This window comes from Eschrichtius robustus, chromosome X (assembly GCF_028021215.1).
Source record: "Eschrichtius robustus isolate mEscRob2 chromosome X, mEscRob2.pri, whole genome shotgun sequence".
NCBI classification, from domain to species: Eukaryota; Metazoa; Chordata; class Mammalia; order Artiodactyla; family Eschrichtiidae; genus Eschrichtius; species Eschrichtius robustus.
This window is the reverse complement of record NC_090845.1, coordinates 30381256-30400666: the sequence shown is the minus strand read 5'-3', so window position 1 is coordinate 30400666 and position 19411 is coordinate 30381256. Positions and strand designations below refer to the sequence as shown.

Below are 19411 nucleotides of genomic sequence, written 5' to 3'. Positions count from 1 at the left end.
CTGTTAGCAGTTGCCTTATGTATTGAGGTGCTCCTATGTTGGGTGCATATATATTTATAATTGTTATATCTTCTTCTTGGATTGATCCCTTGATCATTATGTAGTGTCCTTCTTTGTCTCTTGTAATAGTCTTTATTTTAAGGTCTATTTTGTCTGATATGAGAATTGCTACTCCAGCTTTCTTCTGTTTTCCATTTGCATGGACTATCTTTTACAATCCCCTCACTTTCAGTCTGTATGTGTCCCTCGGTCTGAAGTGGGTCTCTTGTAGACAGCATATATACAGGTCTTATTTTTGTATCCATTCAGCCAGTCTGTGTCTTTTGGTGGGAGCATTTAATCCATTTACATTTAAGGTAATTATCGACATGTATGTTCCTATTCCCATTTTCTTAATTGTTTTGGGTTTGTTATTGTAGGTGTTTTCCTTCTCTTGTGTTTCTTGCCTAGAGAAGTTCCTTTAGCATTTGTTGTAAAGCTGGTTTGGTGGTGCTGAACTCTCTCAGCTTTTGCTTGTCTGTAAAGGTTTTAATTTCTCCATCAAATCTGAATGAGATCCTTGCTGGGTAATCTTGGCTGTAGGTTTTTCTCCTTCATCAGTTTAAATATGTCCTGCCACTCCCTTCTGGCTTGCAGAGTTTCTGCTGGAAGATCAGCTGTTAACCTTATGGGGATTCCCTTGTGTGTTATTTGTTGTTTTTCCCTTGCTGCTTTTAATATGTTTTCTTTGTGTTTAATTTTTGATAGTTTGATTAATATGTGTCTTGGCATGTTTCTCCTTGGATTTATCCTGTATGGAACTCTCTGTGCTTCCTGGACTTGATTAACTATTTCCTTTCCCATATTAGGGAAGTTTTCAACTATAATCTCTTCAAATATTTTCTCAGTCCCTTTCTTATTCTCTTCTTCTTCTGGGACCCCTATAATTCGAATGTTGGTGCATTTAATATTGTCCCACAGGTCTCTGAGACTGTCCTCAGTTCTTTTCATTCTTTTTTCTTTATTCTGCTCTGCAGTAGTTATTTCCACGATTTTATCTTCCAGGTCACTTATCCGTTCTTCTGCCTCAGTTATTCTGCTATTGATCCCTTCTAGAGAATTTTTAATTTCATTTATTGTGTTGTTCGTCATTGCTTGTTTCCTCTTTAGTTCTTCTAGGTCCTTATTAAATGCTTCTTGCATTTTGTCTATTCTATTTCCAAGATTTTGGATCATCTTTACTATCATTATTCTGAATTCTTTTTCAGGTAGACTGCCTATTTCCTCTTCATTTGTTAGGTCTGGTGGGTTTTTACCTTGCTCCTTCATCTGCTGTGTGTTTCTCTGTCTTCTCATTTTGCTTATCTTACTGTGTTTGGGGTCTCCTTTTCACAGGCTGCAGGTTCGTAGTTCCCGTTGTTTTTGGTGTCTGTCCCCAGTGGCTAAGGTTGGTTCAGTGGGTTGTGTAGGTTTCCTGGTGGAGGGGACTAGTGCCTGTGTTCTGGTGGATGAGGCTGGATCTTGTCTTTCTGGTGGGCAGGTCCACATCTGGTGGTGTGTTTTGGGGTGTCTGTGACCTTATTATGATTTTAGGCAGCCTCTCTGCTAATGGATGGGGCTGTGTTCCTGTCTTGCTAGTTGTTTGGCCTAGGGTGTCCAGCACTGTAGCTTGCTGGTCGTTGAGTGGAGCTGGGTCTTGGTGTTGAGATGGAGATCTCTGGGAGATTTTCTCCATTTGATATTACGTGGAGCTGGGAGGTCTCTTGTGGACCAGTGTCCTGAACTTGGCTCTCCCACCTCAGAGGCACAGTCCTGATGCCTGGCTGGAGCACCAAGAGCCTGTCCTCCACATGGCTCAGAATAAAAGGGAGAAAAAATAGAAAGAAAGAAAGAAAGAGGATAAAATAAAGTAAGAAAATAAAATAAAGTTATTAAAATAAGAAATAAGAAATAATTATTAAGAAAAAAATTTTAAAACGTAAAAAAAAAAAAAACAACAACAAAAAAACGGGCGGACAGAACCCTAGGACAAATGGTGAAAGCAAAGCTATACAGACAAAGTCTCACACAGAAGCATACCCATACACACTCACAAAAAGAGGAAAACTCCCAAACTCCGCCTCCTCAATTTGGGATGATTCGTTGTCTATTCAGGTATTCCACAGATGCAGGGTATATCGAGTTGATTGTGGAGCTTTAATCCACTGCTCCTGAGGCTGCTGGGAGAAATTTCCCTTTCTCTTCTTTGTTCGCACAGCTTCCGGGGTTCAACTTTGGGTTTGGACCCGCCTCTGCGTGTAGGTCGCCTGAGGGCGTCAGTTCCCGGCTCAGACGGGACGGGGTTAAAGGAGCAGCTGACTCGGGGGCTCTGGCTCACTCAGGCCACGGGGGGAGGGAGGGGTACGGAGGCGGGGCGAGCCTGCAGCGGCAGAGGCCGGCATGACGTTGCAGCAGCCTGAGGCGCGCTGTGTGTTCTCCCGGGGAAGTTGTCCCTGGATCACGGGACCCTGGCAGTGGCGGGCTGCACAGGCTCCCGGGAGGGGAGGCGTGGAGAGTGAGCTGTGCTCGCACACAGGCTTCTTGGTGGCGGCAGCAGCGGCCTTAGCGTCTCATGCCCGTCTCTGTGGTCCGTACTGAGAGCCGCGGCTCGCGCCCGTCTCTGGAGCTCGTTTAGGCGGCGCTCTGAATCCCCTCTCCTCGTGCCCCAGGAAACAAAGAGGCAAGAAAAAGTCTCTTGCCTCTTCGGCAGCTCCAGACCTTTTCCCGGACTCCCTCCCGGCTAGCTGTGGCGCACTAACCCCTTCAGGCTGTGTTCACGCAGCCAACCCCAGTCCTCTCCCTGCGATCCGACCGAAGCCCGAGCCTCAGCTCCCAGCCTCCGCCCGCCCTGGCCGGTGAGCAGGCAAGGCTCTCGGGCTGGTGAGTGCTGGTCGGCACCGATCCTCGGTGCGGGAATCTCTCCGCTTTGCCCTCCGCACCCCTGTGGCTGCGCTCTCCTCCGTGGCTCCGAAGCTTCCCCCCTCCGCCACCCACCGTCTCCGCCCGCGAAGGGGCTTCCTAGTGTGTGGAAAGCTTCCCTCCTTCACGGCTCCCTCCCCCTGGTGCAGGTCTTGTCCCTATGCTTTTGTCCTTGTTTTTTTCTTTTTTCTTTTGCCCTACCCAGGTACGTGGGGAGTTTCTTGCCTTTTGGGAGGTCTGAGGTCTTCCGCCAGCGTTCAGTGGGTGTTCTGTAGGAGCAGTTCCACGTGTAGATGTATTTCTGATGCATCTGTTGGGAGGAAGGTGATCTCCGCGTCTTACTCTTCCGCCATCTTCCGAGCTCAGAATCGATTCATTCCTTTTCTGAACTTTGAGAAAAGATTTGGTACCACTTAGACCACTCATCAAATAATTTCTTATCATTTAACTGGGACTTCTAAACTCTAATTGTTTCCTTCAGTTGCCAAACCACATCCTCCCTTACTACCTCAATAAGATCAATTTAAAACTTCTGCGAAACAAATTAAACTCTGCTTCACCTACCTTTGCTTTCTCTGTATTGGTCCTTGTACATGAAAGAGCTCAATAAATGTTTACTCAATTGACTTGTCTTTGACAATTCAGATGAGCAGAATAACCAAATTCACACTTGTAAGACTAAACAAATATGTAAGTTTTTAGCATTTTTTGAACATTAATATTTTTAAAGTTTTTTATTACAAAACGGCATTGTGTTTTTTCCCCTTAAATATAATCTAGATTTTAAAATCATGGAGTTAAATTTTGAGATACTTTCACTTATTCAACACAAATGCACTGGGTACCTACCGTGTGCCAGGCACAGGTTTGAGCTCTGGAAGCCCAGTATAGAGCAAGACAGATAACATCCCTGCACTCATAGGATCTAGTCTAGTGATGTAGAGAAACCAGTAGTTGTATAATTTCATGCTAGTCATAAGTGCCATGAAGAAAAATGAACAATACAGGGAATACAGAGAAGTTGGGGTTGCTACTTAAAATGGAACAGTAGATAAGGCTCTTCTGAGATGAGAAAGAAGTGAGGAAAACAGCCATATAAGTGTCTTGGAGGGAAAGAGTATTTTTGGCAGAGAGAACAGCAAATGCAGAAACCTTTAAGCAAGAGCATGCTCGCCATACTCAAGGAACACAAAGAGGCTAATGAGGCTGAAATGGTGTGTACTTGGAAGAGACTAAGGAAAAAATAAGATTAGAATGTCAGGCAGTGTACAGCCAAGTTATGTAGAGATTTGTAGGCCATGATAAAGACTATTGGTTGGGAATTCTCTGGCGGTCCAGTGGTTAGGACTCGTCGCTTCCACTGCCAGGCGCGGGTTCAATCCCTTGTCGGGGAACTAAGATCCCACAAGCCGGGCATCTGGGCCAAAAAAAAAAAAAAAAAAAAAAAGACAATGAGTTTGATGAGGAGCCATTGGAGGGTTTTGAGAAGAGAAGTAATATGATTTGATTTATGTTTTATAAGAATTTCTTTGGCTGTTGTGTGGAGAATTGAGTGGGAGAGGGGCAAGACTGGAAGCAGGAGGATCATTTAGGTAGCTATTGTGATAATCTAGGTGAGATATAAGGATAGCATATCATCAGAGCAATAGTGAGGGAGATAACGAGAAGTGGCCAGATTCTGGACATGTTCTAGAAGTAGAGCCAACAGGATTGTCCAACAATTTGAATACTGGAGATTAAAAAAGAAAGATCAAGGATGATTCCAAGATTGTCAGCCTGAATAACTATCAATTGATATGTCATTTACCAAAGGAGAGAAAACCATGGGAAGAGAAGGATACGGGGATGCAGTTCAGAATGTGGTTATGCTAAGGTTGAGATGCTCATGAGACATCCAGGTGTCAAGAAAGTACTTAGATTTGTGAGTCTGGATTTCAGAGTTGAGGTCAGGGCTGGAGATGTAAGTTTGAGAGTCACTGTCATATAGAGATTATTTACAGTCATGGGACCAAATAAGAGGTAATATAGATAGACAAGGAAAGAAGTGTCAGAACTAAGCTAGAGCACTCCAATATTAAGAGATTAGTAAGAGGGGAAGGATTCTGTAAAGGAGACTGAGAAGCAGTGGACAAGAAGGTGGAGGTAAAACCAGAAAAATTCAGGTTACAGAAGTCAAATGAAGATAGAGTTTTAAGATGGAGGGAGTGAGTGATCATCTGTATCAAGATGAGGACTGTGAATTACCCATTGAAGTTGGGCATGTTGAAATCACTGGGCTTCAGGGCTAATGACTTTTAAAAGTCAATAGATTAAAAATGCAAGACCATTAGTTACTTTGGGGGTTGATAAATTTCCTTTCTTCTCTTTCCATAGACAGCTGAATCATTTTTGACTTGCTTTAAAATTTCAATATTACAGAATATAAAAGACAGCCTGCAACAAATCTCAGGTCGGATTGACGTTATTCACAATAAGAAGGCAGCAGCATTGCAAAGTGCCACACCGGTGGAAAAGGCGAGGCTACAGGAAGCTCTCTCACGGCTCGATTTCCAATGGGAAAGAGTTAACAGAATGTGCAAGGACCGACAAGGGTAGGTACCACTTTCCTTTTACTAAATGATTATATACCTGTCTCCCAGGAATTCTAGAGTTCATTTCAGTGTTCTCCATGGAAAAAAGAGAGGTAGGGAGGAAGAGAGGGAGAAGTATCACTTTCACTGGAAAAAGGTAAGTGGAGTAAGAGCAAATAATGATGAACAGTTCAGACTAATGAGCTGAATTCAACATTTTCTGTACTGAAGTTAGTATTACGTTGGAGCACTATAATATCCTCTAAAATTTCAGGTAATGTCAAAACCCATCTGGTCATTTAATTGAGGTGGTTTAAATAATTGTACAATATAAATTGTATACCTTTGGTCAAGTCTGTATCCTATAGATTTATAACAGTTTGATATACTTAGATTAATATATTGGAAATATAAGCTAGCAACACAAAGTTGATTTTCGTGTGTTGTTTCTGTTTTGAAGGTGATCCTTTACATTTTGAAGTCCCCCCACTTTTTTGCTACAAGGAATTTGTTGATTTAAAATAATTAATTTTTAGTGCTTCCCTTAATTAAAATATCCAACTGTTGACCAGATTTTTAAAATTCACATACATTTCTTAGCCTGATACTACAAGAAGGTATTGTTTTCTCTTCCAATTTTAGGTTAGAAGGAATAAAGTTGTAATGGCTTAAAACAATTTGTTTCAAAGATTTGTTCAAGACCATCTTCTTCATTATTCTCAGAGGAAATCAAATCATTTTTAATAATTACGAAGAACCTCCTTAATATCTCTCAGATCTGTCCATTTCTTGCCATCTTTACTTCTGTTTTTGTTCTTCATTTACTGCATTAGATTCCTAAATCAATACTTCTAGCAGAAATCTCAGTTGTCTCCAGTGATCATCCCTACTTTGTTCCCAATTATCTTTCATCCAGAATTGTTTTTCTGAAGTGTAAGAAAACTTACATTCCCTTTAGAATAAAGTACAAACTTATTAATTGGGGATATGAGGCTTTCACATGACCCCTGCTCCTCTGGTCAGCCTCACTGTTTATCATTTCCTGCCTGCCCTACAACCCCTCCAAATTCTGCTCTATCAATATTAAATTGATTTAAAGAGTCACAAATGTTTTCTGCCCTCTCTGGCCTACCTGCCCTTCGAGTCTCATGTGAGATGTTATTTCCTTCTTAAAATCCTAAAAATATTAGTTGATCATAGAAACTTAGATATTATTTTAACATTAATGGAATATAATATCAGCATACTATTTATGTATTTGCAGATGTCACCAGACTTGGTGGCTACTCTGTAGAGTACCTGCTCCAAAGTGACCTATTCCTAGAATTTACTACATAGCAATCGATTTTATTTATTTATTTATTTATTTATTTCCTTTTATGCCTCCTGCACAAGCTCCTGAGGGACAAAAGCTTTGTTTTATTTTGTGTGGTATGCTCAGGACTAAGGTAGTCTTGAGCACGAAGTGGATGTTCGGTGTGTATGGACTGAAGCCTCCTGCAAGAAGCCTGAGAATATTTTTCCCTGAATGGTCCAATAGTTCTATCTCAGCTTACTGGAAAACAGCAGGCCCTAGGGTATCCAAAGCCATTCTTGATAAAGGGAAAGAAACTCAGCAACCCTATGTATATACTGCAAAAGACAAACTCATATTGCCATCATGGTACACCTCTCAATAGCCCACATTGAGTCAAAATGAGCTTTTACAAGTTGCTCCAATGAGGTCAGTTTCATCACTGTCTTTTGGGGTGCCCATTCCACTTTGGGGATGTTTTTGTCTTTGTTGTCTTCTGTCAGTGTTTTCTTCCAGCCATCCAAGGCCACCAACACTATCCCCTAAGAACCTTGCAGGGTTCTTGGGTAGCCAGTGGTTGCTGTGCTTCTATAGACACCTCCCATTCTTGCACGAAAGCAGAGGTGAAACTTTCTGCTTTCTGAGACTTCTCCCCCACTTTATGTCATCTTTGGTCAGTGAGCTAGGTATTCCCTTCTGACAGTCATACAACTCTTTCCCTTTCAGTTCACCTTCAACCATAGTCTTTAAAAGAAGCAGAAGACTAATGCCATTCCACAGAGAGAGTAAGCTGAATTCTCACCCCACATCTGGGTGGGGTCTTTCCTATATCTGGCAAGAGATAGTGTGTCACTAACCCCAGTGGACCCACTCTTTTCTTATCCAGATTCTGGAAAAGTATCCTAATTTTTCTCTAACTGGGTTCCTCTAGGAATTGGTCAGGAGCTGCTAAGTTTCCTGTGACTTTTAGTCTAGTCTCGAGTAAAACTGTTTTAAGTTATTGCTTGTGAGCACAGACACTACAGTTCAACTTGTTTTGGAATCCTGGCTTTCCTGCTGACTGGCTTTATGTCCTTGAACAAGTTCCCTAACCTTTATGCTCCACAATTCCCTTATCTATAAAATGGGATAAAAATATTTTCTAGGTCATAGAGTTGTTATGAGGATTAAATGACACAATGTATGTAGAGTGCTTAGCAGATTGCTTATACATGATAATGACTCGATCAAGCTTGGCAATTTTGACGATAAAAATAATGGTCTTCTGGCTCTGCTAGTCTTCATGCCTGCTAATTCTTTCTTATATGCTTTCACATTTTCCTGAGCACCATAGAGAGTTGATTTAAATTCAGTCCCTAATTTGAAGAACCTGCCAGTCCTAGAGAGAAAATGGACAAACAGCCAATAAATTACACGTTGACAGATGTGAGCGATGCTAGAGGGCGAGAACAAGATCCTTGGGGAGTGGAATAGGAACATCTTACTCAGAGTCAGGAAAAAAGCAAGGTCAGTGGACCGCTCGAGGTTCTGAGTTACAACTAACAGAAAGTAACTCCAGTTGCCTTAGGTAGGATAATATAATTGGAAGGATATCAGGTAACTCATGGAATCAATGGAAAGGCCTGCAAGTCAGGTTTAAATACGGGCAGAAATTGTCAAGGAAGACCAGGATATGCACCCAGAACCACACCCAGCATCAAGCTATAAGATGAATCTGAATTATAAACTTCTGTCACTGCCATGGTCCACTGGTCCACAAGAGGTACCATTGCCACTGGATATTGGTTGCTACTATGCTGCCAAAAAGTATCAAAATTATTATTTCTTTTTGTGTCACTAATTTTAGAATTAAGGTTTCTGACAGAATTATTTGGTAAAGCAGGAGTTGGATATTTTTTTCTCTGAAAGGCCAATTAGTAAATATTTTAGTGTTTTCAGGTCATATGATCTCTGCTGTAACTACTCAACTCTGCTGTTGCAGGGTGAAAGAAACCATAGACAATACATAAATGAATGGGGATGGCTTGTTCTAATAAAACTTTATTTATAAAGACAGGTGGTAGACCAGATTTTGCTGGTGGGCCCTAAATTGCCAACTCTTGTAATAAGGCATGCTTCAGTCATATAACTAGGTTCTAACTGCCAGGGGTTAGGGAAAATAAATAGCTGGAATTTGGGATCCATTGCGGTGATAGTCAGGAATTTATCTCCCACCAAGCCCATACAATGGTAGATTTTTGAATCCTTAGAGAGACTAGAAGCTATAGATTCTTTTTCTTAAATTGAAGTATAGTTGGTTTACAATGTTGTGTTAGTTTCTGGTGTACAGCAAAGTGATTCAGTTATGCATATATATACATCTTCTTTTCCATTATGGTTTATTACAGGATATCGAATATAGTTCCTTGTGCCATACAGTAGGACCTTGTTGTTTATCTATTTTATATGTAGTAGTTTGTATCTGCTAATCCCAAACTCCTAATTTATCCTTCCCCCACCCCCTTTCCCCTTTAGTAACCATAAGTTTGTTTTCTAGACCTGTGAGTCTGTTTTTGTTTTGTAAGTAAGTTCATTTGTGTCATATTTTAGATTCCACATATAAGTGATGTCATGATATTTGTCTTCCTCTGACTTACTTCGCTTAGTATGATAATCTCTAGGTCCATCCATGTTGGTGCAAATGGCATTTTTCATTATTTTTTATGGCTGAGTAGTATTCCATTGTATGTATATACCACATCATCTTTATCTGTTCCTCTGTCGATGGACATTTAGGTTGCTTCCATATCTTGGCTATTGTAAGTAGTGCTGCTGTGAACATTCGGGTGCATGTATCTTTTTGAATTAGAGTTTTCTCTGGATATATGCCCTGGGGGTGGGATTGCTGGAACATATGGTAATTCTGTTTTTAGTTTTATAAGGAACCTCCATACTGTTTTCCATAGTGACTGCACCAGTTTACATTCCCACAAACAGTGTAGGAGGGTTCCCTTTGCTCCACACCCTCTCCAGGTTTTGTTATTTGTAGACTTTTTAATGATGGCCATTCTGACTGGTGTGAGGTGATACCTCACCGTAGTTTTGATTTGCATTTTTCTCATGCATAGAAGCTGTACATTTTTAAATACATTCATGTTGGGTTCTCAGCAAAAATCTACTGATTTTTTTTAAATAAGTCAACTTGAGGTTAAAACAAAATACCTTTGAGCCAGTAAGAAGGTATTAGTATATTTTCATGTATGATCCAGGTATGATAGTGTATTAGTCAGCTATTACCGTAATATGGTGATACAAATCACCCCAAGAACTCGATGGCTTAAAACAAGCCTTTATTCTCATGCTTATGGATCTTTAGGTTGTCTGTGTTTTGGCTGACTTAAGCTGTGTGTGGCTGGGCAGCTGTTTCAAGTTATGGTTAACTGGGCTAGGCTCTAGGATGTGTGCTGGGTTAAGGTCTGTTACATATATATTTATTCTGGGCTTAAGATGAAGGATTAGTGGCACAGTCTGCTCATGACAGGTCACCAAAGCATGAACCAAGCCTAATCTCCTAAGAGCACTTATGACCTGTGATCATATTAAGCCACTCACATTCCATTGGCCAAAGCAAGCCTGACATCAGTAGAATGGGGAAGTAGTCTCTTCCTACGGTGGAAGGGAAAGAAGAATGAATATTTGCTGAATAATAGTCTAAACTATTATAGATAGTTAATAATTAATAACACAGGAATTTTTTACAGCTAGAAAATACCTTAGTGATTTTATCCTGCTTCATTATTTTATACGGGAGACTAAATCACAAAGATGTTAAGTGACTTGCCAAACACATGCTACGTGACACATCTGCTTATTTCTATTTCACCAAAATATTTAGCTCTAATAGATCTACATAGTTTACTCACAAATAAGTTACAGATATGAGAAAATGCATTAGTCTCTTGGCATTCCTAAGGCATAGTTTCTGAGACCATCCTTAATCAACAAATTCATGAACGCCATAATGGCAGAACTCACCTCTATTAAATGTCATAAAGTAAAACAGACATTACTGTCTAAGTCAAGGCGAGTAGAGGATTAAAATCCAGATTGACTTGTGACTGCTCACTCATTATCTAGGAGACCAGCTTCCATACGTTGTCTTCCAGCAAATAGAATTTCAACATGTACCCCAGTAAACTTACAAATCCTCGAAGTATTAAAAGTGGCTCCTTTCCATGGAAACACAAATGGTGAACACAGTAAATATTAAATCCATGAATCCTATGTGTGCATATACATATCCATGTATATGGATAGATATCCGTATATAGAAACGTAAGATAAATATTTAACTTTATGAGAAATTAACATTGTTGCTAAATGCTATTTTCGTCTATTTCTTGGTGGATTGCTCACTGTTTATAAAAGATACCTACAGGAAACACATGAAAATAAAGAATTAACATAATATCTACCTAGTATTAGAGAAACAATGTGCTTTCCTTCTTTCAACAAGCATTTAAGGAGGACCTTTCAAGTGCCAGATACCTTGTTGTCTTTCCTTTCTTTCTGTTACCACCTTTCCTATCCCTCAAACCATTAATAAATTTGCCCCATTTTCAGGCAATTACTCCTCAAGTCTTAGAGAATAGCACAAATCAAATAAGATTAAAAAAGTGAAAGCAGTTTCTAGACTACAAATTGCTCTGTAGCCATAAGATGGCATTATTGTGTAACAACAAGATTCTGGTCTGACAGTGTGAGGGCATTTAAAAAATCAAATTCTATTACCAATGATATTTCATGAAATAAGAAATAGGAAAACCATGTTGCATAAAAGAAGCCAGGCACAAAAGGATATATGTTGTATGATTCCATTTATATAAAACTCCAAAACAGGCATATCAGGGGTTAAAGGTCAGATATGGTGACCTTTGTGGGGAATAGTAATTAACAAGGGCAGGAGCAAGTCCTGGTGTTCTGAGTAACGTTTTATTTATTCATCTGGATGCTGGTTGCATTGGCACATTTCCCTTAAGAAAATTTATGGAATTGTGCACTTGTGATTTGTATACTTTTCTGTGTGTATGCTGTACTTGAATGAAATTTACACTTAAAATTAAAAAAATCATAACTGCATACATTTTTAAGTACAGGAAGGCCCCGATCTCAGAATTTAAAAAAAAATTATGTAGTTTTAAGAAAAGCATGTTACGTTGTTCTATTTTTGGCCTTTCACCCTGGACCTCCAAACACTTTATAATAAGCCAGTACAGACTCTAGGATAAGTTTGTGAGCACCACCACTCTAGAGAAAGCTTTCCTGAATTTCCCACCATCATGCTGGGACCACATTGCCACATGTCAACAGGATGCTGGGGATGGGAGAGCTGGAAACCGCTTCCCCAGGGATTTCTCCTTTGTTTAGCTCCCTTAGAGCCAAGCCCACAGTATTAATGCGCTTACAGACGCTTGCTGCTGTGAGACAATGAAAGAAATGAAACGAGAGAAAACAGGAATAGAAACCAAAGAAATCTGACTTGAAGAGAGAGTGCCTTAATCATCTCTGTATTCAGATTCTGGGGGACGAGCATGTAATTCTGCAAGCCCACTCCAAATGCAACTTTCTCATAAGCATTTGCTATCTCAGTTGTAATTTTTCTACTGGAGCATTCAGTAAATATTTTCTCTTATGTCAAGGTGCGGGAAATAACCACACACTACCCACAGAGGAAAGGAATAATATATTAATCCTTATGGCATCACCATACAATTTTATCCTCTAAAGTGGAAACTAGAGGAACAGATGCATAATCTGGGAGCTTTTCCAGAATTGTTTGTTCCTAAATGAGACATTCAGCTATAGCAGCGTTAGCAGCCTCTTCTATTTGTCACAATGCCATATGTATTTGGGAAGATACATGAGAAGCACACACAGGATCCTGACAACTCAGGAAAGATTAACACTGCAGTCTTAGAATTAGTCTCTACTAAATGTAAAGATTTTTATGCCAGATTGGATCTTTGTTTCCCCTCCCAGGTATATGTATAAGTGCCAATACATAATTCTACTGTTGTTTTTTGAACTTGGTAGAATTAAGAAGTAAGAGGTAAAAAAAAAATACCCTGAATATGGGAAATTTTTTTACATCTCATTTCAGAATCATTGTTGTACTGACCAGGGGAAAGTATTCTCATGCATTCATTCATGGGGACACTGCAGAGGAAGATGTGTTAAATTGAGGAAGAAGTGACATTTTCTCTTTATGTCCCACTTTTTCATGCTGCTGAGACCATGGTGTATGGGGAAGGCTTCTGATTTGGTTCTCAAAATCAAGATATGTTTTTGAAAAGCATTATTTATTAAATAATTGATTCGATAGAATTCATTTTTAGAACTTAGTTATCTATGTAAAGAAAATAATACACTTTTATCTCCACAGATCTATCAGGAAACATACATAGACACACCCATACACTCCCCAATTCACCTAAACATTGGAAATATTTAAAAGTTTATTGTTAACCTTCAAGTGTTCCCCAGGTAAGCATCTTGTTCACTATCTGCTCCCCTACATTTGTCTACATTGATTGGTCAGTTTTATTTTATTCGTTACTGGATATCAGAAACCATAGCAATTTTGCTTCCTTGTACAATGTCCAGTACAGCACATTTGGTTAATAAATACTATTTGATGATAATGATGATGATGAAAACTATAATTTGACAGTGCTGACGTATCATATATGCCAAAAATAAATCATCAAAACTTTAGGAAAGGCGAATCTTTTACCAACCTGTCATTTGCTATAATCTCCTTTCACCAAGCTTAGCCTCTACACTACCTTCTCTGCGCTGTTTGCTCTTGTGTATTTCAATTTAGGGATCACCCCCTCCTGCACACTGCCTTCTATGTCAGGCTGCTCTGTTCACGTGTTTATATTTCTGCTGGGGCTCTGTATAATCTAAATTAATCCCTAGCTATTGTGAATATCTTTCATTGGCCAGTTGTTGCACGTTGCACACCACTGAGAGAGCAATTGTGAGCCAAACAGAGAAATCTTTTGTTTCCACCCAGCAGCCCAAAATGAAGTCTGTGGTTTGACTGCTGATGCCAGTTACACGGAGGTTTTACTACGAGAGGCAAAGCTTTAAACTACAAAAGATTAATCCCATATAGTTGGTGTTAGGAGGTATTTAATGTTAATATAGTGACTGTCAATTGTCAACAAACAATTATTCCACAGTTCTCTTTTTTTGAAACTCTAACATGTGAGCCATTCATGATACAGTATATCGTTTGAATTAGATACCTAAACTAGCCTTTGGTTTATATTTCTTTGTTTACGTATAATTTCTGTGAATGTTTAGTTGTTGAGAACAGTTGGTGAAGGAATTGAATGAAGGGGATCTGTTGTATTTATTTAATAAAGGGGCATTTTTTTTTTAACATCTTTATTGGAGTATAATTGCTTTCCAATGTTGTGTTAGTTTCTGCTGTATAACAAAGTGAATCAGCTATATGTATACATATATCCCCATATCACCTCCCTCTTGCGTCTCCCTCCCATCCTCCCTATCCCACCCCTCTAGGTGGTCACAAAGCACCGAGCTGATCTCCCTGTGCGATGCAGCTGCTTCCCACTAGCTATCTATTTCACATTTAGTAGTGTATATATGTCAGTGCTACTGTCTCACTTCGTCCCAGTTTACCCTTCCCCCTCCCCGTGTCCTCAAGTCCATTCTCTATGTCTGCATCTTTATTCCTGTCCTGCCCCTAGGTTCATCAGACCTTTTTTTTTCTTTTTAGATTCCATATATATGTGTTAGCATACGGTATTTGTTTTTCTCTTTCTGACTCACTTCGCTCTGTATGACAGACTCTAGGTCCATCCACCTCACTACAAATAACTCAGTTTCGTTTCTTTTTATGGCTGAGTAACATTCCATTGTATATATATGCCACGTCTTCTTTATCCCTTCATCTGTTGATGGACACTTAGGCTGCTTCCATGTCCTGGCTATTGTAAATAGAGCTGCAATGAACATTGTGGTACATGACTCTTTTTGAATTACGGTTTTCTCAGGGTATATGCCCAGTAGTGGGATTGCTGGGTCGTATGGTAGTTCTATTTGTAGTGTTTTAAGGAACCTCCATACTGTTCTCCATAGTGGCTGCATCAATTTACATTCCCACCAACAGTGCAAGAGGGTTCCCTTTTCTCCACACCCTCTCCAGCATTTATTGTTTGTAGATATTTTTGATGATGGCCATTCTAACTGTGACTGGTGTGAGGTGATAACCTCATTGTAGTTTTGATTTGCATTTTGAAATGCATTAAATATAAGGTTGTTTCTGCCCGCCAGCTTACCTTCTGTATGTTCCTACTGCTAGTTCAAAGCACTCAAGTGTTGCAGAGTGATTTGCTTTTTGTGATAGCCATTTCATACAGGATCATTTGCCTTATATCTTTAACATTTTCAGATTCTTATAACTCTTTACAGTTCACATAGAGGTTAGTTTAAAACTTGCTTCAGATAAGAAATAGACTTGATATAAAATTGACTTAATCTCAAAGTTAAGCATAGATCAATATCCTGAATCTTTTTCTCAAAGTAATTGAACATTTTTGTTTCCCAGGATAGCTGTGTACACACATTTCCATTCTTCACCATAGACTATTCTACTTCTTCAGTGTACAGGGGGCTATAGTTTGCTTGTTTCTTATCTAAATAAATTTGTACTTTCATCATTGCCAAAGGGAAAAAGGTTCTAGTATAGGAAACAACTTGAAACCTATAAGACTAGCCTCATTTTGGAAATAATGCCACTATTTGGCTTTACTCATTGTATGTTTCTTGGCTTTATCATGTCAAAAATTTCCCTTCTCTAAATATATATATATCTTTTTCCGTCTACACGGGACATATGAGTTTTGGAAGAAAACAAAATTGTGCTAAATGTTGCTTTTATAGAAATTCTCTTAGCTCTATCAATTAGAATTTGTTTTGACTGAGAGTAACAGAAGCTCAAGGCAGTAATGCCTTCACTAAGACAGAAGCATATTTTTCTCTCCTTAAAAACCTAGGAGTATGCAGTCAAAGTAGGTATGATGGCTCTACTCATTCCTGCTTTCTACCCTGCTATTCTTATATGGTAGGCCCTCATCTACACATTGCAAGATGGAGTCCCACCACATTCACATTCCAAGAAGCAGGATGGGAGGAGGTGGGGAGAAGGGGCAAAGGATTCACACCAGTAGTCTTTTAGGGAAGTTTCCTGGCAACTACCACATTTTACTTATGCTTACACTTCATTGGCCAAAGTCAGTCACATGACCACACCTAAGCTGCAAGGGAGGCTGAGAAATGTTGCATTTATTCCTGAATGCTATGTGCTCTGCCAAAAAGTGTACAGTTATAGAAAAGTGGGAGAATGGATATTGGAAGAGAACTAACAGTCTTCAATGTATATATACAGAAAGTGATATTTTGTTCTGTTTTTTAAACAACCCTCAGAAATATGTAATAAGTATAGCTTTTTTGAGTATTATTTCCTTCCCCTACTTTCTTTCATAATTTTATGAACTCTGATTGAGAAAACATGTTACTCTGGCTTCCTGAATTCTGCCAATATAAAAGTAGATGTTTTTCATCATTGCCCAATACCCACTTGTTCTATCTCTCCATGCCCTCAAAACAAATTTTCATTAATTAATTTTTGCCTGACTCTTGCCCCTCTTTCCAGCAAAGCCCCTGCTTAGCCAAGGAAAGCGATGGATGACTCGGTTTTCACAGTGCTCCTAGGTTATATGTTCCCTACTTACTTACTTTGACTTAAGTTGGGTCATTCGTAAGCTGTAGCAGTTTAGATCACTGACTCCAAGAATATCCGCTATAAAATAAGGATCTAAGACTAAAGATAAAATTATGACAATGTACTGTAATTTCAGGACATCCCCTTTTCTGGACATGTAAGATGGGTGTTGCATAAGAGTAAAGAGCTTCTGTTTTAGCAACAGCTACAGGCCAGGCAGGTATTCAGCACTTTACATATATGATTTCAGCCTCAGGAGAACCTTATTTTCAGATGAGGAACTTGAGATTTGGAGAGAACAAATAATTGTCCCAAGCTCACATAGGAAGTATATGCCAGAGCCCATATTTTGACCCAAGTTATGAACTCTTGTCTCTGCATCCCTTGTCTCCTATATATTTCATATAAGATTTCTCATGCTCAAGGATTATGTTCTCTGTTTCAGCCATCAGTCTTCAGTAGCAGAAGCAGAGGTACATATAAAAAGTTTTTAAACTCTTTTATCTGAAACCACAGTGTTTCAAAGAGATGTATTTAGAAGGTGGTATCTTCACATTCAATATCTATAGAAAAATAGACTGTGATTCCATAAGATGCTTTGCAAAGCCAAGTGGTAAAGGATCTCCTCAAGTGCTGGAGGAACCCTGCCTTGTTCTTTGGTAGTAGTCAAAGTCCTACTCATCATTCAGGACCCAATGCAAATATCACTATTTGGAATCATTTGCTGGTCTCAGTCAATTATTTCATTTTCTGTGTTCCTAGAACCCTCTGTTCATGTACTGCTCTTACAGGTGCTTATCATAAATTTGTATGTCTTACATAACTGTGTGCAACTCTGTACCATCCAGGGGAGTTTTTGTTCCTATAGGGCAGAAACTGTGCCATATACCTTCTGTCACCCCCTAAGCCAAACACAGTATAATTCCATGGTAGTTGCTCAATACATATTAATTTTTAAATTGATGAATCCTTACATGTAAATGATAAACTGCTGACTCAAAAGTTGTAATATTTTGAAATGAATAAGCTTCTTGTTTCTTTGATTAACAAGAACTTCATTTCCATTATAGTTTATTCAACAAAATATTTATGGAGGGTAAATTTTCTCATATTTACTTTCATTTTTCTGTAATAAAACTGAATTGTGACTTTGAAGTATGGATATAGCAATATATGAGTAATCTGAGATCTTGATATGTTCCTATAATTATGGTATTTGAGAGGAGTAAGCAGACTCCCCTAAAGAAAATATACCCATTAGCCACTAAAGTAAACATAACTTTGTGGTGGAAGTCAACAAACTTTTTGTTTGTTTGCTTACTTGCTTGCTTATTTTAACTTCTACTATTCTGTGGGCAGGGGCGTGAGTTGTTGCCATTACAAAATTCTAACACTTTAAAAAATCTGTTTACGCTGTGAGAATTGCAAATTCTTGACTGTAAGGCAATTTTCACAAGAATTATTTTCTTATTAGTTTTAGTTTATCCATGGACAGTCTCAGATTCCTCTTGAAAAACATCAGTTTCCTCAAGGGAAAACTGCCCATTACAAGCTGAAGATGTGGTTTTTGAGAGATTTCTGCTTGAAACAACACATTTTAAAATATTCTATGTGATTTCCTAGAATGGTTAGATACTTAGAAAAATAAATAATAGCTTAGATGGACATTTAAAAAATCCTTACCATTTGAATACTGTTTATGTTTGAATACATTTAGGCTGTATATTTTTTTCACAAAAGGTAAATTCTGTCTGTGTAGCTTCTCTTGAAATGCTTTATTTCTTTCTTTCTTCCTTTCATTTGTCTTCTTCTAATATTCAGAGATAATGTTGGAAACTAAGGATTGTCATTCTAATGCCCTTTGTTTTGAAGGAATTCTGAGATAATCAGAGGTACAATTCTGTAATCTTTATGGGTACCTTCTATAAAGTAATAGCACCATGATTAAGACGTTGATGTCAACTCTCATATTTGTCTTATCCCTTTTTCCCTGTCACCCAGTAATATGAGTGACCCAAGGTAGCTTTCCATTGGGCCCTTAACAAAGTCTGCCACTATTGGTTAGGTGCTGCCCCAGTAATTCTGTGCAGTAAACATACCCCAAAATAACAATAAGTAATTATTCTCATGATTAGAGGGCTACTCTAAGTGAACTCTATTTTAGCCTGTGGGACTGTAGGTTGAATGAATAGGCCTGATCTGTGTGTTTCACCCTGGGGTCCAGGCTGGAAGGGCAGCAGATACTTGGGACATATTCTTCCATGGCAGAGTTCGGAAGCTCTCAGAAGGGCAAGCAGAAACACATAATGCTTCTGAAGACCTTGCCTTGGAACTAGCAAACTGCCTCTTTTGTCCACATCCAATGGTCAAAGCAAGTCACATGGCAAGACCAAAGTCCAGGAGCAGAGGAATACACTCTGTTCGCCAAGAAACCATGTCAAGAATGAGGATACATAATAATACTACAGAATGGAATTCAAAATGACAATTTAATATATTACAGTACCACAGTAGAATGTTACAGCATCAGTAAACTTTATTGATGGCACATTTCTAACTATTTGAGAAAGTCCAACCTACAGCTTGTTGATTCCACTGGAAAATGTATCCTGAATCCATTTTTTCCACAAGTTTTATCTCTAATATAATGTGTTGGGGGTACTTCTGTTTTACAAAAGAAAAACTGTAATATTACAAAGCAGAAGTTTAAAGACCCCTGAAAAAATAAGATATTAAAACCAACTTGAAATCAGAATTTTATTTACCAACTTGAGAGTCTCCTTGTGCTTTGGCATACTTGGAAGTTGGATTTCT

The 19411-nt window shown here is 38.9% G+C and overlaps 1 protein-coding gene across 1 annotated transcript in view; it reads left to right on the top strand.

Annotated features, from left to right (window-relative positions):
• The window catches only part of DMD (dystrophin), a 1739631-nt gene that overhangs the window by 552029 nt on the left and 1168191 nt on the right, over nucleotides 1-19411 (top strand). The window contains exon 40 of the mRNA XM_068533304.1: nucleotides 5356-5528. Coding sequence (XP_068389405.1) covers nucleotides 5356-5528 — 173 coding nt within the window. The remainder of the gene's footprint in view (nucleotides 1-5355; nucleotides 5529-19411) is intronic.